Below are 25,914 nucleotides of genomic sequence, written 5' to 3' on the forward strand. Positions count from 1 at the left end.
TGAATTAACTAAATATGGCAGATAAAAGATTCCCCAAGTTATAATCAATGTCAAGATACGATGCAAAAAGTTGCATAACATGAAAACCTTGCTCATATTCTTGAACTCTGCGGTCAACCTCCTCCACATCTGCAGACTGTCGCAAAATCCCTTCTACTTTAGTTCCTGTTGTTAAAAAAATTATATTATCAGTTTCTTAAAGAATATTCATAGGATTCAACTTCAAAATGTTGAAGCAATACAGAAAAACAAACATCAAAGATTGAAGCAAAGCAACTCTCGACTCAACTCCTAGAGCGAACCCTGTCCTGCCATTGTGCTCTATCTGGAGCCAAGTTTTCTGTCAACTTATAAGTCCTTCAGTCATTTTTATCATTTCATACCAGTATACCACATTTTCTCTGGTCTTCCTCTTGGTCTTCTAGAGATTTTTACTTGCACCAAACTGATTCTCTCCTTTCTAGTCTTGCTATTCATCCATCTCAGCTACATTCATTCTTTGATGCACAACAACAGTGTTAAAAAATTACCAAAAATAAATAAAAAAGTAGGTCACCCAAACCTATGCCAAATACCAGGTTGAGGATCTGCATCAAATTGCAGCATTCCATTTTGAAGGATACAAATGTCATAGCATAACCCTTCAAATAATTTCTTAAAACTTGAGTGCGCAACCCTTATGACATGTTTGAGTGAGAGGAAAGGCAACAGCTCCTCAAACCTATGACATAGGTTTGGCTGTTGTATTTGCCTTTCCTCTACCCCAACCTTCCACCTACGCACCAGGTCCAGCTTATTCACTTTAGAAGACCTTGCTAAACACAACAGCCATAATAGTGAAGAGGAAAGATAACAGGCGGTCCCCTTGTCCAAGTCTCCTCTTAGCAAGAAAAAAGTCTTTAGCAGATCCATTTACAAGAATTGAATAGTGGAACAAATTTAGACAGTCCCTCGTCAATTTTCTCCATTTCTTGCCAAACCCATTCCTCTCTAGGGCCAAATTATTATATTTTTAAGAATAAGAGTAAAAATTTTATTAAAACGAAAAACAGATACAAGCTGTTCAGGTGTCAAGATGACACCCTAAATCAAAGCAAGCATACATCAAACTTCAGTTCAGACTAACTGATTCACATTACAAGATTGGATCTCTAACAAGTAACAAGTATCAAAAATTATCAGCAAAGTCAAAAAATCTGATTTGCTCAAATTCTGGAAGAGAAATGGCCCAGCTTGTGATGAGTTTGCCAACTGAAGCCACAATCTCTTCAGTACTTCTTTCCTTTCCTTCACCCAACTTTGCCTTACGGCCCTTACCCTTCTCAACTCCTCCCAGGAGAGGAGGAGATAGGGATGGAAAGTAAATTGCAGATTGATGCTGAACTAGGTTTGGTGAAATTGTGGGTGAACAAACCTAAAGAGGATTGGCAGCTTAAACTTGTCCTCTCGGTAAACAAGAAAGTAAAAGATTGGGAGAGACTAGGTGAAGAAGTCCAACAGATAATGAACACTACAGAGGTGTTGCAGGTTTCTCCCTTTGACGACCACAAGGCTGTAGTGTATTTTCAGAGGATTCCTCTGGATTTTGCTACTGTTTCGTCTGTAACAGAGCAAAGTGTGGTGGTGTTGGAGAAATGGAAGCCTTTTTGCAATGTACAGTTGGTAGAACCCACAGAACTTATCAATCTGAAAATTATTGGGTTGCCTTTCCATCTATGGAAGATGGAGGTATTCAGGAAAGTTGCGAAGCTATGTGGAGGCAAGATGGTTTCCTTTGATGCTTCCAACCTGAGTGCCGTGCAGATTAATGTAGCTGGAGCAAAGCCAGAGCTTATCCCAAGGTCTTTGGATTTAACTTCAGATAATGTAGAACTCAGGGTTTGGATTGCAACTTCTACAGAAGCTAGATGGTGGAGATTGGAGAGGAGTGGGGAAGACGAAGATGACGTGGCCTCCAAGGTTCGAGTTAACACTGGGAAGGAAACTGTAAAAGCAAGGGATAGGAAAGCAGTACCCCAGTCTTCCACTTTAATTGGCAAATCAGAGGATCGGACTAGGACTTTTGCTCAGATAGTAACGTCCAAAGGTGGAGAAAGTCTGTCAGAAGACTTTTTGAATTTGAACAAGTGTCCAAAGGTGGGGACAGGTGGAGGTAGATTGGAACAGCAACCAGGTGGATTGTCGTTTGATATGGCCCAGGCCTGCAGTCAGGGAACCAATACTAAACTTTTAAAAAGACTGGGTCAGGTTCAAAATTATAAGGATGGGCCAACGGTAGAAGTGAGGGGTACTGGTGGGCCCAGTCTTAAACTTAAAGTGGATGGGCCTGGAAATAAGACTCCAACAGCAAGTAAGCCTATAGATAAATCAGGTGACCACTTAAATAGGCACGTGAGGTGGAACAAGGTTCAAAAGACTATGGGCATTCGCTGTGGTATATCTTCGTCCTCTTCAGATTGGTCTGCAACTGGCTCGAAAGAAAAACATTTGTCTGGTCTGACTTTAGCGTGGCAGCCAAGACTGATCTCTTACTCCACTAGCCCAGATAAACCTAATCCGAGATATAATCGCACGAGGTTAGAAGAGGAGGATTCTGCTTCAGACTGGGTAAGTGTAGATGACGAGTCTCTGAAAGAGGAGTTGTATGTTGAAGAGTCCAGCTATGGTAGTATACAGAGTAAATGTCGTTCAAGGTTTGGGGAGGAAGACAACCCAGGATTAAAGTTACTGTTCGAAGAAGAGGCTTGTACACTTCCAGGAGAGTTGGTTCGGCCTAGAAAGGAGTTGGAAAGAAAGAAAACAGGCTCAGGTGAGGAGAAAACCGAAACAGGGAGAAAAGGGGATTCAATCCTTTGTAAAGACCAGGGAATGGGTGCTTGTACGGTGTGTGTTGGCAATCTGGTTCCTCCAAGCAGGGCTATAAACTGCCCGCTTCCCACTGCAATCAATCCAGATCTTGATATCGAGGGTCCTATTCCCAGCGAAAGTCAAACAAAAGGGGTTCAGGCTATTCCAGCAACTCATATTGCGTCTTCTTCCTCCCAAGGTTTGGATTGTTTTCAGGTTCAGTTTTTGGTTATTAACTCTGTTTCCCCAAGTCCTGTGTGTGTCTCGCCTACAGGTGATTCCAGCCCAGCTTTAAAGTCTGCCAATTCGTTTGATTCGGGACAAGTGACAGAGATAGTAGGGGAGATAAATTCAGAAGCAGAAGAGAGAGAACTAGGGGACAAAATTTGGGAGTTGATCTTGGAACTATTTAGAATCAGGATGGAAGAGGAGCTGAATGTGAGAGAGGGTAGGGTTGAGGAGGAGATTATTCAATTTCCCAATACAGTGGAGAAAAGTGGATACAGTGGAAAATCAAAAGGACAGCGGAAAAAGAAGAAGAAGGGATCAGGTAAGAAACTAGAAGAAATTGAGAAGGTGGAAGAGTCTAGTAAGAAGGTAGGAGAGCTTTCTAAGAAGAGGAAGAAAAAGCTGAGTGAGGTGGAGAGGTTGAAGAGTGGGGTGGTTTATGATAAAGCGAGTGGGGGTAGGAAGGATAGAAAAAAGGAGTAAAGAGGGTGGTTTGGTTGGGGCTACCTGATTTGTTTGTCCATGAAGTTAATAAGCTGGAATGTAAGAGGTTTGGGGAGTTCAAAAAAAAGGCGAGTGATCAAAGACTTCTTTAGAAGAGAAAAGCCAGATGTGATCTTAATACAAGAATCAAAATTGTCTGAGGTGGACGAGAAATGGGTGAGGAGCATTTGGTCAACAAGAAATTTGAGTTGGGCCTTTGCACAATCTTGGGGAGCTTCAGGGGGAATTATTACTTTATGGAGAAATGAAGACTGGGAGTGTGAAGAAGAATTAATTGGGAACTTCTCGGTGTCAATAAAATTGAAGAGAAAGGAAGATGGGTGGGCTTGGGTGCTAACTAATGTCTATGGCCCCACCTCTTACAAGGAAAGGAAAGGTTTCTGGGAAGAACTAGCAGCTGTTAGGGGTTTGTGTGATGGCCCTTGGTGTTTGAGTGGGGATTTCAACGTAATAAGATTCTTAAACGAGTCCAATAACCCCAGTCGTAGGATTACATCTAGCATGAGGAAGTTTAATCTCTTTGTGGAGAATTTTACATTGCGAGACCTCCCTCTTCAGCAAGCAAATTTTACCTGGTCAAACTTCCAAGAAAACCCTACCTATTGTCGATTGGATAGGTTCCTCTTTATAGTGGATTGGGAAGTTGAATGGGGGATTTTAGGTGTTACAGCATTGCCGAGACCTATTTCAGATCATTGCCCAATCAGGTTGTCCCAATAACCCCAGTCGTAGGATTACATCTAGCATGAGGAAGTTTAATCTCTTTGTGGAGAATTTTACATTGCGAGACCTCCCTCTTCAGCAAGCAAATTTTACCTGGTCAAACTTCCAAGAAAACCCTACCTATTGTCGATTGGATAGGTTCCTCTTTATAGTGGATTGGGAAGTTGAATGGGGGATTTTAGGTGTTACAGCATTGCCAAGACCTATTTCAGATCATTGCCCAATCAGGTTGTCTCAAGAAAGACTAGATGGAGGCCCGTGCCCTTTTAGGTTTGAAAACATGTGGTTACTTCATCCAGAGTTTCTAACTAAGGTAAAAGAAGGGTGGAAAGTGGTGGAATTCCGATGGAAAGGGTATAGGTTTTACAAGAAACTACAACTCCTGAAAGCTAGACTCAAGATTTGGAATAAAGAGGTTTTTGGTAGATTAGAGCAAAGGAAAGAGGAAATCAGTCAGAGAGTGCAGGAGCTAGATGGACTAGAAGTTGAAAAAAGGCTGAGGGAAGAGGGTAGGGTGGAAAGATGGAATTTGAAACAGGAACTAGAAGATCTTCTTAGGAAGGAGGAGATAAGTTGGAGGCAAAAATCCAGGTGCAAATGGCTAAAGGAAGGGGACATCAATACAAGGTTTTTTCATTCGTTGGCAAATGGGAGGAGAAGGAAGACTTCTGTTTCAAAATTGGAGTGGGATGGGCAATTGCTGACAAGGAAAGATGATATAGCTCAAGCTTTGGTTAATCACTTCAAATTAGTGTATGACAACCCAAGGAAACCTAGTGAGAGCTTAGAGGACTTGGAGTGGAGGGTGGAAGATAGTCTTATTGGAATCTTTGGAAAGAAGATTTGAGGCCCAAGAAGTGAGAAATGCAATCTTCTCCATGGATCGAGCTAAAGCTCCTGGGCCTAGGGGGAGAGATGGTGCAGTTGGGTAAAGGGATGCATTTCTTCATGTCATTTCTCAATATTGGTGAATGGTGTAGCTAGGGGTTTCTTTCTTGCAAAGAGGGGTATTAGGCAAGGAGATCCATTGTCCCCATTCCTCTTTACCCTAGTAGCTGATGTGTTGAGTGCCATGATTTCGAGGGCCAATGCTAACAATTTGATAAGAGGTTGGAGGATTGGTAGGGAGGAGGTGGTGGTCACACACTTACAATTGACAGATGACATCATCTTGTTTTGTGACGGAGAGGAAGGGGAATTACGGAACTTAAAGAGTCTAGTGCTTCAATTTGAAAGGAAGTCCAATCTTAAAGTGAATTGGGGAAAAAGTTGTGTGGCAGGGCTCAATCTAGGTGGAGAGGAGGTGGATTCCCTAGCTAGGATTTTGGGGTGTGAAGTGGGGGGCTGATCTTTACAACATTTGGGGCTACCACTGGGAGGGAACCCAATGGTTGAGAGTTTTTGGTACCCTGTAATTGAAAGATTCTCCAAGAAGTTAACAAATTGGAAGAGGAATTACATCTCTTTAGGGGGTAGGATAACCTTAATCAAGTTAACCTTAGCCAACATGCCAGTTTATTTCCTGTCTACCTTTAGAGTACCAATGAAAGTAGCTAACCAGTTAGAGAAGATAATGAAGGATTTCTTGTGGGAACCAGGGGATACTAAGAAGGATCACTTAGTGAAGTGGGAGGTGGTTTCTAGGAGTAGGGATGATGAAGGCCTTGGGTTAGGAAATATAAGATTAAGAAACATGGCTTTGCTGGGGAAATGGATTTGGAGACTACCGATGGAACAGGACAGACTTTGGTCTAGAGTGATTGTTAGTATTCATGGGTTGGCAGATAACGGCTGGGATGCAGGACTCGACCTTGGGGCTTCTCAGTGTTCACCTTGGAAAGCTATTCAAGGTATTTTGCCTCTTATGCTTCCTTATTTCAAATATGATGTCTACGTTGGAAATAAAGTCTTGTTTTGGGAAGATGTTTGGGTTGGTGAAAACTCCCTTAGAGATAGATTTCCTTCTATTTACTCCTTGTCTAAAAACAAAAGAAGATTGATCTCTTCAGTGTTTGTTGATAACTCCTGGGATTTGGGCTTAAAAAGAGGTCTAAGAGATTCTGAAATGGGGATGGTTGATGATTTGATCACTCAGTCAGGGGAAGTCTTTCTTGATCAGTCCTGTAGAGATAGCAGAATTTGGAAGCCTTCCCCTTCTGATTTTTTCAATTGCTCTTCTTTCTATAACATTTTGCTTCAGACCTCTAACCTTGTAGGGAACTTTCCTTCAAAGGAGGTGTGGAGTAGCCCTGTACCCCCTAAAATTCAAGCCTTTTGTTGGGAAGTGGTACTCCAAAAAATCAACACCTTGGATTTATTGCAGAAAAAGAGGCCAAATATGTGCCTCTCCCCCCATGTTTGTTGCCTTTGTTTGGGTTCTGGTGAGACAATTTCACATTTACTAATCTCAAGTCCCTTTGTGTTCTTTATTTGGTCTTGGTTCTCTTCTCTCTTTGGCTACAGGTGGAATCCCTCCTCAAGCGTGGTGAACCTCTTTGATCCAACTTTTTACAGGCAACCAACGGTTCGTGGAAGGATTATGGGGAGAGCCACTAGAGCTGTTGTATTGTGGTCTATGTGGGAGGAAAGAAACAATAGGATCTTTAAAGGCAGATGTAGATCCAAGGAAGAGGTTGTGGAAGGAATAACTACTAAGGTTATCCACTGGTTGAAATCCTATGATCTTTTTAAGGATTTCTCAGTTGAAGACATTTATAGAAGTTGGGGTATTGTGGCATCTACTACTACTTCCAAAGCTATGATACAGGAAGTTTGGTCCCCACTGGCACAACAAAGGGTGAAACTAAACTTTGATGGAAGCTCTATAGGTAATCCAGACCCATCTGGTATAGGAGGTGTTTTCAGAGATAATGAAGGCAAGATAATGGCTTTGTTTTGAAGTCCAATAGGAGTTGGAGATTCCTTAAGAGCGGAAATCTTGGCACTACATCAAGGTGTAAAACTGGCCAAACAGTTGGGGCTACAACAGACTGAGATAGAGGGAGACTCCAAGTTGGTAATTGGGTGGATTCAATCAGGGCAGCTGGGAATTTGGCAATATAGACAGCTGATAAGGGAAATTCTTAGCATAACAAGGGAGGTGGGTGTTTGGTTCAAGTGGGTAAGGAGATCAGCAAATGGTTTTGCTGACGCCCTAGCAAAACAAGGGACTGCAAGGGAGAGTCTTTTTTGGGCAATGCTGTAATGTTTGATGTTTATTGGATCAACCTTTTCTAATAAGGGTTGAATTCTGTATTTCAGGTTAATTTATCTCTAATGAAAGTTATCGTTTCTGATCAAAAATAAATAAATTAAATTAACATACAAAACACATTCAACCATGTTAAACTTTCAATCTCTTTATTTCTTTCTAATTGCACTAGCCTAATTCTACAAGCTACTTTGTACTGAGACCCTTGAGGCAAGCCCAAACATGCACATGCTAGGGGTCTTGAATTCTTAATTCATACATAAAAGATTGGATTTTAGTTTTAACTATAGTTCTTTATCTTTTAAAAAAATGTCTTGTATTAATAAAGATGAATGAACAACATTAGTAAAAAGGGGGTTCTTGGAGCACCGGTGAGTGAGTGAAGCCACCATGATTAAAAAAAGGTAAAAATGCGCAAATTTTAACCAAGGCACGCCTAAGCTGAGGCACAAGGAACACCAAGTATGTGCCTTTTTAAAGGTGCTGCACCTAGGCATAGGCAAGGTGTAGACCTTGAAATGTGCTTCGTCTATGCGCCTAGTAGGTGAAACCATCAAAATGAGGTGTTTTATCTCTATCCACAGAGAACATTGCATTTTTAATTCCATCCAAATCAAAGGGTTTTTCCAACTTCTCTACCAACTCCCTACTCAAAGTGGGCCAACCCAATCTATCCACAAACAACCTCTTTGACAGGGGAGCATCATGAAGGGTTTGAAAATATCCCACAAAAGTCTTAGCTATCTCTTCTTGCTGAGTTATTTTTCTCCAATCCACTAACAATTTACAAAAAAAAAATTATTTTTCCTCCTTCCATTTGCCAACAGATTAAGTATCTAGAATTCACATCCCCTTCCTTGATCCACTTAGATCAAGATTTCTATCTATAAGAAATTTCCTCTCCTCAATAGAATTTATAGCTCTTTTATCACTTCCCATCTCCAATTTATCCCCTTTTGTTAATCCTCTATGCCTTTAGTTCATTCAAAACCACTATTTGATTCTCTTCTATTTATAGTAAAATAAAATTTATTAAAAGTGAAAAGAGATTACAAGGTGACAAGAAATCACCCAAAAGGAGAAAAGAGAAACTAGTTGATTCGAAATTGCCTCGGACTTTTTGATAACATGTCCGAACACTTCTTTTTTCCATACTTTCAATGTGAAGGATGGGTGAACAATGTGAAGGACACATGTTTTCAAACCTAAAAGGTGATGACACTCCACTAGGTAAATCTTACAGCAAAATGATTGGGCAGTGATCTAAGATAGGTCTAGGTAGGGCTCTACAAGATAAACCTCTGCAATTTACCTCCCAATCCACTAAGAAAAGGAACCTATTGACATATTTTATAGTACTATTGCAAGATTTCATTCTTCACAATGTTCTATAAGTTGAAATTTTTACACCATTCAGAATTCTCATTTTTAAGCATCAAAGCTTACTATGAAATTGAAATTGTGAACCTTGTATACTTGTACCTAGTTGTGCAAGGGGTGTCATCCCTACTTGTAATTCGCAGATATGGGAAAAACAATGCTTATGAGCTCATAAAGAAAAAAAAAAAAAAAAACTAAGGACAAAAATAATCAAAAAAATGTAATAATAGCCATAAATGCAATTAAGTTTCTTCAAAAAGAGATCGGTGAAAATAAAGCTCCAGAGCAGTAAAGCATGAAGAAAGTCAACAATATAACTTACCAAACTTCTCCAAAAATCGAAGAGCTTTCTCAAGAAATGATGGACCCCCATCTATATCTTCTAGAGCAAGTAAAATTGGTCTTCCAACAACCAATGACTTGACTGGGCGCTTATCTCTCCCTAAATTATAGCATGCAAATATTTTAGTACATCATGTGATTAAAAGAAATGTTTTAGTACAAATGAATCAGATTAAAGTTCAATTTTACAAAGACATAAATAATGAACCATATATCATCCTGGGCAATTTAAGGTGTAATAATTAATATTGGGTAGAAGAGTACAGACTTTTTTCTTTTCTTTTTTTTTTTTTTTTGAGAAAGGTAAGGGAAGATTACAGACATTGTTGGAAAGATCCTTCAATTGTATCACTTGTGTCATTCCGGAAAATCCCATTGTGTCCCATTACAAGGGCTGCACTTGGTGCTTGTGCAAGAGCCTGTTCTAGTGCTGCTTTCCACTCAAATAAATCCTCTGAAGACTCAGCCTGAAAGTCAGAAAATAACACAAAATATGGATAGATAGTCTCTCAGTATTCCAAGCACCCTAATATACAAAGACAATGGAAGTAATCAAATGAAGCACCTTAAGGGTGAATGCTCGGCCATCGCGCCCATCAGGAAATAGTACAGTCAGAAGTTTTTTATCCTCCCTAACCACAACACTGCAAACAAATAGATACTAATATAAGCCAAGTGAGCATTGGGCAATATACCAAACCAACAAAGAATGTGTAAATCATGCATATTGCATACCTCCCCGAATTATTCAAGTCAATACCACCCAGAGTAAGGTTTACCTCACCACCTCTCTGAGGAAGCGCACTCTACAAAACAACTAAACTAATCAATAGCAGTTCCAATACATAAGGTTGTAATACTGTGAATTATAATTGCTGAAAAGGAACATATAGTCAAGCTAAAAATTGAATAAACAAGCATCAAGCTCGAACATATAAAAATTCAAAATTCTAGACAAAAAGAACCACAGAGTTGTAACTAGCATGGGCTAATAACAGTGGCTGTATGAAGGCTAAACCTACTAAATTAAATTGGATATTTGTACAATTTCACAGTAACATATAGGATGCAGAGAAGAGCATCTAAAGCACCAGTAAGAAGTGATCTTTTACAAGTTGAAGGGGCTAGAAGTACTAGGGGCAGATCAAAAAGGACATAGGTTGAAATGGTGTGAAATGGTTTAGGGGCTCCTGATTTAACAATGAATGTCACATTGAACAGAATAGAATGGCAGACCAGGATTCATGTAGCAGACCCCATAATCCCATATAGTTGGGACAAGGCTTTGATGAGTAACACGATGGATAATTTTGTGGGCATCAATCAGGTTGCTCATGAATCTTGTTCATACTAAGGTTTTGTTTGGGTGAGAAAATGGAGCAGGGGAAGGAAAAGAAGGGAAGGGAAAGAGGCCTACTTTCACAGTACAGTATTTGGTGATTCCAAAGAAACTTGTGAAAGATTTCTTTATCATTGTTTGATTGTCAAAAAAGTAGTTAGAAAAATTGGTTCTGTCCCATTTATCAAAAAAAAGGGGATCTGTCCCCCTTTACGGTTTGATCCATAGATGATCAGAATGAGATATAATCAAACTCCTTGATAGAAATTGTGAGATGCATACCTAAATCAATGATGATGGGAATGATATCCAGCCAGAATCTTTTCCGGGAATGGTAAGATGCTCAAATCCATTGATAGAAATGAGATCAAGTCTGAAACTCTGGGTCTTCCCAGGAAATGGTGAGAGACATATCCAAACTCAAGTCCACCACAATACAATCACCAAGGAATTGTCAACCGTGGCTGGATTGTTGGTACCTGGTAGCTTGCCTTGGTTGGAGAGTGGCTTGTCAGAATTGTTTTCTGAACCTGATAAACTTTATCTTTACACTAGGATCAAGCCCATCTTTTTTTTTTGAAGAATAAAGATAAAAATTTATTGATATAAATCAAAAACTGAATACAGCCAAACATCGGTGCTAAGATAACACCCAATCCAACACCAGAAGGACTATAAAGACACACAAACAAAATGAAAAAGAACCCCCCCTGCAAAAGCAGCTAGTCCTCAGCATCAAACGTCTCGTCATACCCATCGCCTTCCTCGTTCCAAACCTTTCCTCCTTCTCCTAACAACTTCTTCTTCATTCTCTCTTCCCTTTTGTTCTTTTCAAAAACTTCGAAAGCTCTTCTAGTGTACTCCTCACCTCCCCAGAAAAATAACCCTAAGCTCTTGCCAATTCTAACATCCCCATCAACTAGGCTCTTAATCTCCACTTTATCCCCCTCTTTCTTTCAACTCTCACCAACTTGACCTGCCTCATTTCCTGACCCTAGTCTAACCTCCAGACATTCCTTTGTCGGAGACAATGTTTTTCTCCCCTACTACAGCTTGAACCCCCCCCCCACCAGGTAGTTGAGGGGGAGTAGGATTGCTTTCTATTTCCTAGTCAACTGCCTGGTAGTGATCCAACTCTTTCCATACAGATGTGACGGCTGAATAGTAAGCTGACAAACTATGATTTCCTTGCTTACAAGTGGAGGATTCATCATGTAACTGATAGATCTTGATGTAATGCCTTTGCTCAAAGTATGTTGATTTCGCCTGTTCTCATATCTCACTAGTAGTGTCAGCCCATTTAAAATTTTTCCTCATCTCAGGTTCCATAGCTACAGCCTACAAGAAGCCAAGACATTACCATACTATTTTCTTGATCCCCCCTATCATGTTCCATATTGCCACTCTTAGGCTCCTTCACCTCCTCTTATTGTATCCAGCTTTACCTCTAGCTGTAACATAGAGTTTGATACCCTTAGACCACTCCAAGTAATTTAGTCCATTCAACAAAGTAATTGGCATAGGGAAATTCATGCTATCAACTCCCACACTAGTTGTATCTTAGGTAGATGTAACTTCAGAAGAGACAAAATCATGAGTTGCCACTAGAGAAAGCACCCAAACCACAAGAAGACTACTAAAACTGATCACACCTCAACAAAAGAAACAATCGAACTGCTAAAACTCCAAGAAAAGTTCTGGAAGACCAACTACAGCAACTATACTAGTCCAGAAAAACAGTCTCCAATCAACCTCAGCACACACACCACATGCAGCAATAGAGGGCTTCCCCTACCTACTCAAGAAGAAACCGCACAACCCCTTCACAGCACATACACAAAAGCATGCACCCCAAGGAAACACCATCACAGCATCTGACTGTCACCAAATCATCTCCTTGGTATTACGACCAAGGCAGAAAATAAGAAAAAGAGAAAATTGATGGTCTGACCAAGGCCGATCAAGGTTTTCTTCCCTTCACAGTTCAAAAACAAAATTCTGGGCAAGAAGGAAAGAAAAACTGTGGTTTGAGTGCTTCTATCTCCCAAAGGTTTGCTCTGGTACCATGATCTCAACCTGGAAACTACAGAGTATAGAGAGGAGAGGGAGAAGAGGAAATTGAGAGCCAAAAAAATTCAGGCCTGGCGGCACCCTTTATTCATTATATGTAGTAGCGAATACCACTTACATTAAAAGGAAAATTCTATAAAACAGTTGTAAGGCTAGCTATGTTGCATGAAGCACAGTGTTAGGCAGTCAAGAAACATGTCCAGAAAATGAATGTGGTGAAAATGCAATTGCTAAGATGGATGAATGGAAAAACTATAGAGGATAGGATTAGGGATGATGATGAAGTCCGTAAGAACCTAGGAGTAGCTCCAATAGGTGATAAAATGAGAAAGAGTAGACTAAGATGGTATGGGCATGTTCATAGAAGACCACTAAATGCGCCAATTGGAAGAAGTGATTTGTTACACATTGAAGGGGTGGGGAAGAGCAAAAAGGACATGGGTAGAACTCTAGAAGTCATAAGAAATGATTTAAGCACTAATAATTTAACAGTGAATATGGCTTTAAATAGATTAGATTGGTGAAATAAGATTCATGTAGCCAACCCCATATACTTGGGAACTTCGGATAAGAAATGATTTAAGCACTAATGATGGGGAAAACTCAAAACAATAAAATAAAGATAAAAATACAAATATACCCCTGCGGCATAAACTAAAAAATAAACTAATAATAACAGTTAGCTAACAATCGTTATTACTTGGGAATCTTCAAGGACTGATGGCCCTTGGTCCTTTAGACACATAAATGAGAAGCTAAAGCATTGGATCCAACATGAACTGCTCATTCAGATGGATTCCCATATCTACCAATGGACTTTTTGATTCTTCAACTGTGGTAGGGATGAGGCACCAGGCCCAGGGTTGAATGAGTGATTGAGGTTCTTGGAGTTGTATCAATTTGTTTAGGCAATAATTTGTTAGCCTAGGATTATAAGGGCTGAATGAGTAATTCAGATTCTTCATTTACACTCTTATAATTCTTTTTACCATAATAAATCTTGAATGTTGCCAATCAAAAAAATCCTAAAATCATATTAAAAGTTTAAAACAAAATACACAAGAAAGTATACCTTATATGTCAGTAAGTAATGAATTTAAATCAAAATTATGCAAATCCCAATGCAGTTCCATGACAACTCTACCAAACATAAATTTATCCAATTTTGCATTAGCACTGCAGCAGCTTCTAGCACTTCCTAGATTGGAAACTAAAATAAAGATAATCATTAAATGCAAGCATATAATGGTAAAAGATTTAATAACTGACAGGATCATTTTTGAAGAAAACCAAAGATGTGCGTGTGAGAATGAACCAGCGCTTCTTCCATGACTTCCAACCTATCCCTGCAAAACCTCAACATGGTTTCCCAAAAGCACATTAAGATTCCCAGCAATATATAAGGCAAATCATCCTGGTCATATCTTACAATTAAAAGAATAAAAGAAAGGGGAGACATGAATACAGAAAGCCATAAAAAGGCAGGAAAGGAAATAATAGAGCATGCAATGCACCAATTCTTTGACTAGTTTCCAGACTCAAATACAAATCAAACTTGTTAAATGGAGAATCAGAATAATCTCTAATTGTTACATACAGTTTTAGGCCAATCAAATTATAGCAAGTGACCCTTCAAGGGAGGTTTTGCAACAAGAAACATGTAATAAAATTAAGGACAAAACTAAGTATGAGAACCTGGGGTATAAAACATGTACACCATGTAAAACAAGTAAACAAAAGAAAAAGCATACAAAAGATATGACCTCAATAGAAACCATTCCTCATCAGTCATTACTCCCTCTCTAGCAACACTGTGAATATCAAATTAATGCATCACAAAATGCATCTTCTTTTTGCTAGCAAAAGGGGAAATTTATTGATATAAAAAGGCATGTTACAAAAGGTCATTTTAGTGATAAAGATTCACTTAACAAAACCTAGACAATCAATAAAACAATATTAAAACAAGAAGTCATTTGAGTAAGAGATTTATCCTCGCAATTAGAGATCAAACCTCTCTGTCTGATAGTTGAATCTGTTGGAGTATTCAAACTGTACTATGCACGAAAAAAGGGAGTAATTTAGGAAGAAAACCTATAATCGAGGATTTTAATGTAACATCTTCCCCAATGGGGACCTTTTCATAATTTAGATTTTTTTTTGATAAATGAGTGAAATTTTATTAAACCAGCAAATAAGAGTTACATGCAACCCGTGGAAAGGCACGAGATGCGACCTTTCCTTTAAAGCTAATTACAGAATTATAAGTACAAAAGAAATTACACTGAAGCCCAAAATAAAGCATCCCGGGAAACCCCTTGTTTTGCAAGTGAATCGGCCAATGAGTTTGCTGATCTGCCTACCCACTGAACTCTAATAATTTAGAGTTAATATAAAGCACCTCTCTCATTCAAGAGAGATAGATTTGCATATTATCTGTTGCCCTAAATCTTCTATGCCCATCCATCTTTCTCCTTCCTCTTCTCTCACCTAATGACAAGATGGTATTAGAGCAGATAGACTCTGATGATGATGATAAAGATGATAACAACAATGGAGACTCCAGGTCTATTAGTTGAGTCCAGATTTGTCTGTCAAGACTGGCAAAGCCACCTCTTCCAACCCTTTCTGTGGTTGGCAGCTCTGCATACCAATTTACAATCTATGATTATATCCCTCCCCAGTTCTTGTATTTCTTTTATCATGTTTCAGTGTTGCCAAGGAATCTGTTTTCTGCTTCCCACCCCACCCACAACTACACAGAATCTCCATGACCAATAGGACCCAAGAACATAGCCATGATTATCCCATAGCAGTCCCAAAATACCCCTCCAAAACCAGAAGGACCTGGGTTGCCTCAGCTGCTGCAATCAAAGTTCAATTTTATTTGTTGTGCTTCAGATGGTCACCATTGTGAGGTATCACGCTGTCTATGAATTGCTGAATTAGCTAACAAGTACCATTGACTTGTGAACTCCATAGAAAAATTCTCAAAAAAAAGGTGCTTTAGAGTCTTGACCCAATGCCCAACCTTGATAGCAAACTATACTATAATGACACTTTTAGCCCTTTATCTTTCCCTAAATATTCTTATCATTTCTTTTATCCCATGATAGTCCAGAGGACGGCTTCCCTTGTACATCTCCATAAGATTTTTCCTCTTCTCTTTTCAGGTCAAAAGGAGAAAAAAAGACTCTCCAGGTCCTGAGGTAGGTTCCACCTCCCACCAAAAAGAGATAGAAACCAATCCCAGATGCTTGCAACTAATGGGGAGGAGATTAGCAAATGCTAAGCTAAGAGATAGAAACCAATCCTCAGGTCCTGAGGCAGGTTCCTCTTCTCTTTTATTTTGGATCCATTCGCATGAATTAGTCCTCTTTTGGTGATAAGATATCACCCGAGAGAAGAGAAGATATCTTTTGTTTTTTTGGAGATAAATAAAGAAAAATTTTCATTGCTATAAGGAAAACAGTACAACATAACCAGGTGACAAGATGTCACCTAAGAGAGAAGAGAAGATATCACCAAAGAGAAGAGAAACACCTAAAACCAGTCAAACACACAGGAAAGACCACACAACCCCAAGACTGGGGTGAGAAGAAAGGAGGGATTGACTTACACCAAATCTCTCTTACCAGAATAGACTGTGTCAAGAAGAAAGGAGGATAACAACTTCAAGAAAGAGACACACATAAATAAACCTGAGGAATATGTGGTCATATTTGGCAATCTTTAGGAGTGAGAACAATGTAAACAGCCTCCAAAGATTTTAGAAGTTCACAAACTAGGGGAACCTCAACCCCCTCCTAAAGCCCGAATCCCATGAAGTTGCAGTTCTTATAATTAATGTTATTTTAGGAGTCCAAGTTCTTATTTAAGTGTCTCTATGGATCTGTCCTACTTTTAAAGTGATTAGGAATTGTTTTGGTCAGTTTCCTAGTTGAAAATGGTAAAGGAAGATTTAAACCCTTATTCTGAGACTATAGAGCCATGGTAATTGAAACTTCTGTTGATTTGATAAACAAAAATTATGTTTTAGTTCTTTTAGTGTTTTATCATTGTGAAAGCTTGCTCCAATTATCTCTACTCAGGTATGATCACTTATTTGTTGTCTTCCTCTCCATCTTCAAAATATCAATACAGTCCAATACGGACTGTATTGGACTGCATCAAGGCTCGCTTCTCTTTTTTTTAGTTTTTTTCAACCTGGTTCAGACAGGTCGGTTTAAGGCCCGTCTACCCCCTGAACCAGGTCAGACCACAAAATACCCACTGTAGGAGCATATCGGGAGGCCACCGATACGGCCCGATACTTTTCGAAATTTTGATCCTTGACTTCTTCTTTTCTACTATATCACATTTCACATCTGAATTCTTTTATGACTGTTTTTTTATGATTGTTATTCCCATCTTTTTTTATCAGCAAAGGATTAATCATATTAATAGGTGAAAAAAGTTACAGCAGTGTGGGTATCCATTCACCCAAGAATACTGAATACAACAATGCTCATAACAAACTACAATAGAGCCCAAAAAAAGCTGCTGCCTAAACACCCCTTGCTTAGCTAAAGTGTTGGCCATCCCATTAGTCGCCTTGCGTGTCCATGTAAAAGAAGCATTCAAGTCCCCTTTCAGGCTTTCTATGTCTATGCATCCAAGGTACATATATCTAGAAGTGGTCCAAGAAATAACCACTTCTGAGTCTCCTTCATTTCCAGGTTTCTTAAGTTTGATTCTTTAGCAAATTTTAAGCCTTGTAACAGTGCCATCAGTTCAGCCTTTAGAGAGTCCCCCTCTCTTATAGGTCTCGAGTACATAGCCAACACTTTACTTGAGGAGTCTCTAAACACACCACCAATACTTGCCATTCCCGGGTTCCCCATAGAGCTCCCATCGATATTTAACTTTATCATATCCCTTGCTGGGGGCTTCAATTCTATCAACTTTCTTTCCTTTTCTTTAGACGAGTGTGCCACTTCATTCCAAGCCCTTATTATATCAGTCATTGTAAAACTTTCGAAGATATCAAGAGTTTTTATCCAATGAGCCACTTTTATTTTTATTATTTCCACCAAATCCTCCTTTGACATACACTTCTTGTTAAATATTCTTGCATTCCTCCCCTCCCATATGGTTCACATCATTGTTCCTCTAACACTTTTCCACATTGGCTACCTTAGGAAGTATGGACTAAAGACTCCTAAATAAAAATCACAAAGGGACAAGAGATTAGTAAATGGGATAAGGATTCACCACTTGCAAAACAAAGGAAACAACGTGGGAAGAGGCAATTATTCAGCCTCCTCTTTTGAAGCATGTCACAGGTGTTCACCTTCCCAAGAAAAACTTCCCAGCACAGACTCTAATGTCCTCCACAGTTTGAACCAAGAAAGTAGACTTAAGTTTATCCAGCAGTCTTTTTGTATCTAGCTGGAAAAAAAATCTCCAACCATTCCATCTATCAAAATTGAGCTTAAACAACCCTTAATCCAGGAAACAATAATTACAATATAAGCACCCTATTGTGACCTTGATGTCCAACAAGATTTCCCAACAGAATGTGACTTAGGGTCATGTCTATAGTGCCATTAGGGATGATCCTTAGGCACTGGCAGTGCTAGGCATGACCCAGATACCAGAGCACTCTCACATGGGGAAAGGCCAGAGTGAGCGCCCTTTGAAAGTGAGTTTGGTTGATGTATGAAATTTGAATAACCTGCCATTCCAGGATGCAAGTTTTGCATGGGCTACCATTTGGGAAAATCTAGTTTGATGTAAATTGTGTAGACTTTTGAGCTCCACCATCTAAGATGAGTGTCTGCAAATTCTTTTTTTTTTTGTACAAATGTCTGTGAATTCTGTTATCTACCAACCGTTGCCCTATTATGATTTTTTCAAAAGGGTCTAGTGCAGTCCCCCCTCCTTCCAATTTTATATAGTTGGGAACCATATGAAGATGATTAACCAGTTAGATGGAGGAACTCCTTGAAGAATGGTAGGTTGCATATTGTGAATACACTTAGTCAAGTACTCAAAACAAGACCCCAGAGAGCTGGGACGAAAATAGGGCAATGGCAATGTAGTTAAGTACTCAAAAGGTGCAGAAATAGACAAAGTTGTAATTGATGAACAAGTCACCAAGTGTTTCAAGCATTTTCTTAATGTGTAAACAATTTGACAACGGAACAAATGCCTTGATCTTAGTGAAAAGCACACACTACTAACCCTTTGATGATATGAAAAGCGGCCCACTCTTGAATACCTGTAGAAAAAAGTCAGACGTCAGAAGGAGTCCATGCACAAGGGCAACAGTTTATGAAACTAGAACGAATATGCAGATATAGAAAAATGCGGAAACCAGGCAGAACCAAGACCGACATCCCATAATTGAAGAAATCACCAAGAGACATTAATGGAAGTATCAACAAAACCTTTGTAATTAGATCCATCATGGACAATAGAATAAAGACAGTGTAAAGCATAGTCCAGCATTTATACAGCAAAACAAGCCTGGCACAATTCAAACTCTCGACAGTTTCGATCCATCCATAAAATTCCCCTCCATGGCATTTAAGCTAAACAGAAAGGGTTCCGTTGCTGCTCTATTTATTCAAATAATGAGAAAAAACAGCAGAAAGTTCCACCTTTTCCACTAATCAGAAATATAAACTCGAAGCACAACGACATTATCTCAGCAATTCCCTAATCAATCCACCAAAAGACCTCCAAACAAGAAAGAAGAGAATGAACAATTCCAACATCATTGCATTCCAATCACAGTACATCCAAAACATACAAACACTCGAATTGATTTCGAACAGCAACGGAAAATCATACCGTGTTGGGTATTCCACCTCTCGGACGCTCGAACGGCGCCAACGAAGCCGACATTTTCCCACAACGCCACCGAAATTAGCGCATCCAAACGATTCTCAATTCCACCATAACTCCCTCTGCAACTACTACCAAACATTTCAACCACCCAACCCGCCCGATTCCCCCATCTCACCACCCCATCGCTACCTCACCTCCCATCCACACCTGACCCCCACCCACACACGGAACTCCAGCATACAATCTCTGGGATCTGCACTCAAAAAAGCGAACCCAATCTAGGGTTTTAGCAGAAACTTAAAGAAGACGAAGACGGACCAACCAAAGCTACACAATCTACTACGAAATCCCTCCCTCTCTCTCTCTCTCTCTCTCTCTCTAGCAGACAATTTCTACCTGGTTTTGTTTGAGTAAACGAATTAAGCTTGTTGAGAATAATAGATTAGGTAGAGAAGAAGGGAGTACCGGAGTAGTGGCAAAATGGTAATTTTGACTCTATGCTCTTTTACCTACTCGCTTCGGCAGCTGAGACTGGAAGAAGAGACGAAACCGAAATTCTAAGAAAAATAAATAATTTTTACTGTTATTTACGGATTTACCCTCGTTACCCGACCGGTCGACCCCGTCTCCCTCCGGGATCTTTTTGTCCTCTCCAGATGTAACACTAATAAAGTAAGGCCTCCCACGTTGTGAGCTCCTGTCAGGAGAAATACTAAGCACACTCGCTTTTCCAAACGCCGTTTCTCCACTCGCCTCCTCTGTTTGAAGGATGGCTGGATGGTACGACCGCGTGGGAAGTCGTGAAGGAGAGTGAGAAAGCGAGTGTAAGTGGGTGTAGTTGACGTGCCATGTAGTATGGTCGGCGGTCCCCTACGGTCTCGTGCGTCCTCCTACTCTCACCCGTTTCTTGCTGTTTTCTGCCCTTTTTTTATTTTTTTTTTTTAAATGGCGGGAAATGATTTCCTGTTTCACTGTACATATTACTTGTTGCACACAGGATGTGAAATCGGACCCTTTGATTGGTGCAGCACGGGCCGTTGGATTGGCAGATGAGAGATGACCATAAGGAATCTCTAGCCGTTGATCCGTACGATCCAAGGTATGTGCATGTTTGAATTGTGGAATGTTTCCGTATCAAACGAGACACCCGACCGTATGTGGAAGCAGGGCCCACCGGCTATGTCTTGACTTGTGCATGGGGCCCACGCCATCGGTGATTAAATCTTGTCTGCAGGGATATCTACAACGTTATCAGGGAAATCGAGATGAAGGAGGGAGAGTGAGAATGAGTCCTGATCACATAAATTTAGTGCTCTTGGGATCATGTGGGATGCATTAATTGCATTGTACGGCGTGGATGTCTCGGATGGGGCTGCGGGCCCAGGGGGATTCAGGGAGCGTGTACAGATAAATCATTTAATCTTGATTTTCTTGGAATTGGGGAGGGGTAACTCGCGCCCTAGTGGTTTTAAGGCAATTATTTTATGATTAGATGATGTGCAAAAAGGGCAGCATAAAATGATTTTAAGGCGTGGAAGCCCAAAATGGCCCATAAATGTGGTCACGTACATTTCTGGACCAGGCCCAATAAGTCTACATCTGAGTAACTGCACTTAATGACTATGGCCATTCACTTTCATCCTTGTGAATGCAAAGGTTCTATTCTGCAATAATTTCAACTAGATTCTGACTGCCACTGGTTGGATTGATTATTAACCAGCAAGCGAATTGCATGGGGATCAATAGAAATTTCAATTTTGATTAGGGTTTCTTTATTAGGGTTGGGTTGGTAAATTTGGTTTTTGATATAAGTTTGGTTTAATGTCAAGGCTCATATTTATGTTTAGGGTTTATTGAGTGAGAGACATTGACTATTTGAGAGAGAGAGAAGGAGGGAGAGGGGAGGAAGGGGAGAGAGAAATTTAAGAATGATTTTATTAGAAAAGAGAACTGCTAAATTTTAATAGAGAAATTTAGGACATAAGAGGATTTTTATTGTGACTTCTTTTTCAAAAATAAATAATTAAATGACTAATTGCATAAGAAATGAGAAGAGGAAACAATTTAGATAGATCAAGAAAGGTTGAGATCGATAGTAAAAGGATATTATTCACATCCCCTTTAGTGATAATAATTGTTGCTTTGCAATTTAACCTAACTAGTAAATATCGTGCATTTCACGTGCTAATTTCAATATCCTTATTAGAACCATTTAAAAATGATAAGTAATAAAAGCATGGTGCCTTGGTGTATTTAGATTTTATATTTCATTTTCATTGTTAATAAAAATACTTATTATATATTATATTTATTTTTTATTTAATATTATAAATATATGAGATTAGAGATGTACACAAATTTTTGTGTTTTCTATATTTTTTATTTCGATCTATTTTTTTAGTTTTTATTATATAATTATGACACCATGTTTTGGCCTATTTGACTTGAAAAAAAAAAGCAATATCATTTTCAGTTAACTTTAAATTTTTTATTCCATCTACATAATTAATTATAATTCTCGTTTATCACACTTATTTTTGTTTGATATGATAAGTTTATACTATCTTGGATATCTCAAAAAATTCTATAAATTTTATGTATTTTTTAACTTTTTGGTGTTTCTATCTATTTTTTTAATTTTTATTATTTAATTATGACATCATTGGTTAAGTCACATACCCAAATGATTGGACCATTATGGTGCAAGTCAAATAGGTTGGGTTGAATTTAAGCTTAACCTAGGCCTAACCCTATCGGACCTAAGGCTTAGAACCAAAGCCAAGCCTAACTTTTTCAACTTGGGCCCAACCTCTAACCTGCATTGAAATTTGATAAACTTGGGTTAGAATTGGACTTAAGTCCATCGATTAGCCCCATGACAAAATTTGTCATAAAATGCATGTGTATAATTGTATATACATGCATGTATGCAAATATATGCTATATCTGTATTTATAATTATATATATATATATATATTATAAACAAATTATATAAATATATATCATATCATAGAAAAAGTTGTCAATTGTCAACCATTTTTTGTTTTCTGATAAATATATATCTGGGAAGAAAAAGGACAAATAATTATCTGGGAAGAAAAGGGACAAAAATAAAGACAACGATTGAACTTTATTATTTCTAAAAATATGATTTTTTCACAACAAGAAGCTGCTCTATTTATAGAGCTAAAACCAAACGGATAAGTGCTTGAAACTAGGAAGTGCAACCACCAGCTCCTAAAAAACATGCAACGCACTCCTAAAACTACGTATTCTCCTATAGACCAGGTAAAAGGAAAACAAACTAAAACCACTTAAACAAACTCTTATTGACGAGGACGACTAGGAGATTTAATAAATATTTCAACAATTATCCCTCCCTTACATTGAAAGTTTTCAAACATTCAGTTTAAAAAAACAACGAACTCTCTTCAAGCTGGGCTTTCCAAAGTGGAGACACCTAGCAGTTTTCTAAACTTCACTAACGACGCCAATTTGAGAGGTTTGGTCATTATATCAACAATCTGGTATTCACTCTTGCAGTAGACGAGATCAATGAGTCCTTCATTTGTCAAGTTCCTTAAGAAGTGAAACTTCACATCTATATGCTTGCTTTCTTCCATGTAGAATAGGATTTTTGGAGAGTTTGATGGAAGAACTGTTGTCACAAAAAATTGTTATAGGCCCTTGTTGTTCAAAGTTTAGCTCTTCAAGAATTTTCTTTAGCCAAATACCTTGACAGGTGCAGCCTGTTGCAGCTACAAACTCTGCTTAAGTTGTTGACAAAGTGACAATTGATTGCTTTTTTGAAAACCACGAAACAGCTCCAAAACCAAGCATGAAAACATATCCTGAAGTGCTTTTCCGATCATCTAAATCTCTGGCATAATCACTGTCAGTGAAACCAAACAAATATGACTTTTCTCCTTTCTTGTAGAACAACCCATAACTACTAGTCCCTTGCAAGTATCGAAAGATTCTTTTTGCAGCTAAGAAATGAATCTCTTTCGGACACTCCATGAACCTGCCTATGAGACTTACAACATGCATTATGTCAGGTATTGTAGCTGTTAAATACATTAGACTCCCTACAATTTGCTTGTAAACAGTGATATTAATCTTCCTTCCTTCAGGATTTCGAACAAGCTTCAGACCCACTTCAGTTGGCGTGCTAACAGAATTGCAATTTTTCATTTGAAACCTATCCAAAATTTCTTACACATACTTCATTTTTGAAATAAAAATTCCAGCTGCATATTGCACCACTTCAATACCCAAAAAATAATGCATCTTTCCAAGGTTAGACATATCAAACTCAATCATCATGGACTTCTAAAAACTTTCAAACATGGCACTATCATTTCCAGTGAAAATAAGATCGTCAACATATAAGCAAACAATGAACAATTTTCCTCCATCTTCAATTTTTGTAAAAAGTGTGTGCTCATATGGACATTTCTTAAATCCCTCTTTAGAAAAATAAGCATCTATATGACTATACCAAGCGCGTGGTGCTTGTTTTAGCCCGTATAATGCTTTTCTAAGTTTATAAGCCTTATTTTCACTTCCAAGCTTCACATAACCAGGAGGTTGATCAATAAATACCTGTTCCTGCAGTTCACCATGCAACAATGCTGATTTTACGTCAAATTGGAAGATATGCCATGAATGTTGAGCTGCCAATGCAATCACCAATCTGATCGTATCATGTCTTGCAACAGGAGCAAAGACTTCTCTATAATCCACTCCAAATTCTTCTTATAGCCTTTAGCTACTAGGCACGCCTTGTATTTGTCAACTTCTCCATTCTCCTTCAATTTTGTCTTGTACACCCACTTGACACCAATTGTCTTGTGCCCTCTTGGAAGATCAGTCAACTCCCAAGTGTTGTTCCGTTCAATAGCTGCAATTTCTTCATCCATTGTCTTCCGCCATTTGGATTCTTTGACAGCCTCTTCGAAAACTATAGGATCACAATCCGAAAATAGAGCAAAATATGTAAGTGGGTCATCAGATTGGTCAATTTCGGTTACCTCATAATCAGTCACCCATGCAGGCCTTCTTCTAACACGTTGAGGTCATTCTGTTGCTGTTGGCGAGCTTGGAACATCTGTTGGACCATCTGGTGGAATTTGTTGATCATTTTCTGTTGGCTGCTGACTCTCCTCTTCGTTGTCTCCATCAAAGTTGATGGGTATTTGTTGTTCGACAACATTGTTATTTCATGGCCAAAAACTTTATTCATCAAAAACGACATCACGACTGATAACAATTTTCTTAGTGATAGGATTGTAAACCTTATAGGCTTTTGATTGATCACTAACACCAAGAAAAATGCATTTTTCTCCCTTGTCATCTAGTTTTGTCCTCTTCTGGTCTGGAATATGAGCATAGCCAACACACCCAAAAATTATGAAATGATCTACTGCCAGTCTCCGTCCGCTCCATTTTTCCTCTAGTGTCATATTTTGAACAGCGAGTGTGGGACACCTATTCAAAATATGAATGCTCTAGTTAACAGTTTTGGGCCAGAAGGTTTTTGGAATGCCACTCCTCTTCAACAGACTTCGCACCATATTCAAAATGGTGCGATTTTTCCGCTCACAAACTCCATTTTGTTGAGGCGTGTAAGCTGCCGTAAGTTGCCTCTTGATTCCATGGGTCTCACAAAATTTTGCAAATTCAAGTGAGTTGTATTCGCCACCACGATCAGTGCGAAGAACCTTTATTGGGCTGCCAACTTCTTTCTCAACAAGCACTTTATAATTTTTAAATGATGCAAAAGCTTCAGATTTTTCTTGCAAAAAATAGACCCATACTTTTCGACTATAATCATCAATGAAGGTAATTATGTACCTCTTACCTCCGTTGGAAGATGGATTAATTGGCCCGCAAAGATCAAAATAAACCAGCTCCAACGCCTTTTTCGCTCTCCATGATTTTCCTTTCGGAAATTGATTACGATGTTGTTTTCTAACAACACATTCTTCACAAACTTCAGATGGAGTTGTAATTTGAGGAAGACCAATCATCATATTTTTCTGTTGTAGAGTCTTTAGTCCACCAAAGTTTAGGTGACCATAGCGAAAATGCCATAGCCATGCTGCATCCTTCAATTTGGCTGAGAAGCATGAATGAGTGATGTTGTGGAGATAAAGCGGAAACATACGATTCACTATCATGTTAACTTGAGCAATTAAGCCTAACTTTGCATATTGAATTCGACAAGCTCCATCTTTGATAGAAACCTCGTATCCCTTTTCTTGCAGCTGACCCACACGGAGCAGATTGGTCTTCAAGTTTGGAACGAATAGCACATTAGAGATTGTTTGAGTAGAATCCCCCTTGGTTTTGAGATGAAATTACACCCATTTGAATCATCTAAGAAAGATATTATATGCAAAAAAAAAGTCTAAATTTAGTAGCTTGGGATGT

The 25,914-nt window shown here is 38.9% G+C and overlaps 2 protein-coding genes across 2 annotated transcripts in view; both read right to left on the bottom strand.

Moving 5' to 3' along the window:
• LOC104611353 (Rho GTPase activation protein (RhoGAP) with PH domain-containing protein) overlaps nucleotides 1-19,905 on the bottom strand; it is a 42,060-nt gene extending 22,155 nt beyond the window's left edge. The window contains exons 1-8 of the mRNA XM_010278372.3: nucleotides 19,482-19,905; nucleotides 18,870-18,906; nucleotides 13,914-13,990; nucleotides 9,971-10,041; nucleotides 9,801-9,879; nucleotides 9,558-9,702; nucleotides 9,216-9,335; nucleotides 88-165 (exon numbers count right to left, since the gene is read on the bottom strand). Coding sequence (XP_010276674.1) covers nucleotides 88-165; nucleotides 9,216-9,335; nucleotides 9,558-9,702; nucleotides 9,801-9,879; nucleotides 9,971-10,041; nucleotides 13,914-13,990; nucleotides 18,870-18,906; nucleotides 19,482-19,535 — 661 coding nt within the window. The 5' untranslated portion in view covers nucleotides 19,536-19,905. The remainder of the gene's footprint in view (nucleotides 1-87; nucleotides 166-9,215; nucleotides 9,336-9,557; nucleotides 9,703-9,800; nucleotides 9,880-9,970; nucleotides 10,042-13,913; nucleotides 13,991-18,869; nucleotides 18,907-19,481) is intronic.
• Nucleotides 19,906-23,250: 3,345 nt separating this feature from the next.
• Nucleotides 23,251-25,661, bottom strand: LOC148790191 (uncharacterized). The gene is made up of 4 exons (XM_088892225.1): nucleotides 25,046-25,661; nucleotides 24,172-24,442; nucleotides 24,085-24,090; nucleotides 23,251-23,680 (listed from the first exon to the last, which is right to left on the bottom strand). Exons 1-4 carry the CDS (start codon nucleotides 25,659-25,661, stop codon nucleotides 23,251-23,253), a joined length of 1,323 nt encoding a protein of 440 aa, XP_088748351.1.
• Nucleotides 25,662-25,914: the final 253 nt, after the last annotated feature.

Source organism: Nelumbo nucifera, chromosome 7 (assembly GCF_055504915.1).
Source record: "Nelumbo nucifera cultivar China Antique chromosome 7, China Antique-T2T, whole genome shotgun sequence".
NCBI lineage: Eukaryota > Viridiplantae > Streptophyta > Magnoliopsida > Proteales > Nelumbonaceae > Nelumbo > Nelumbo nucifera.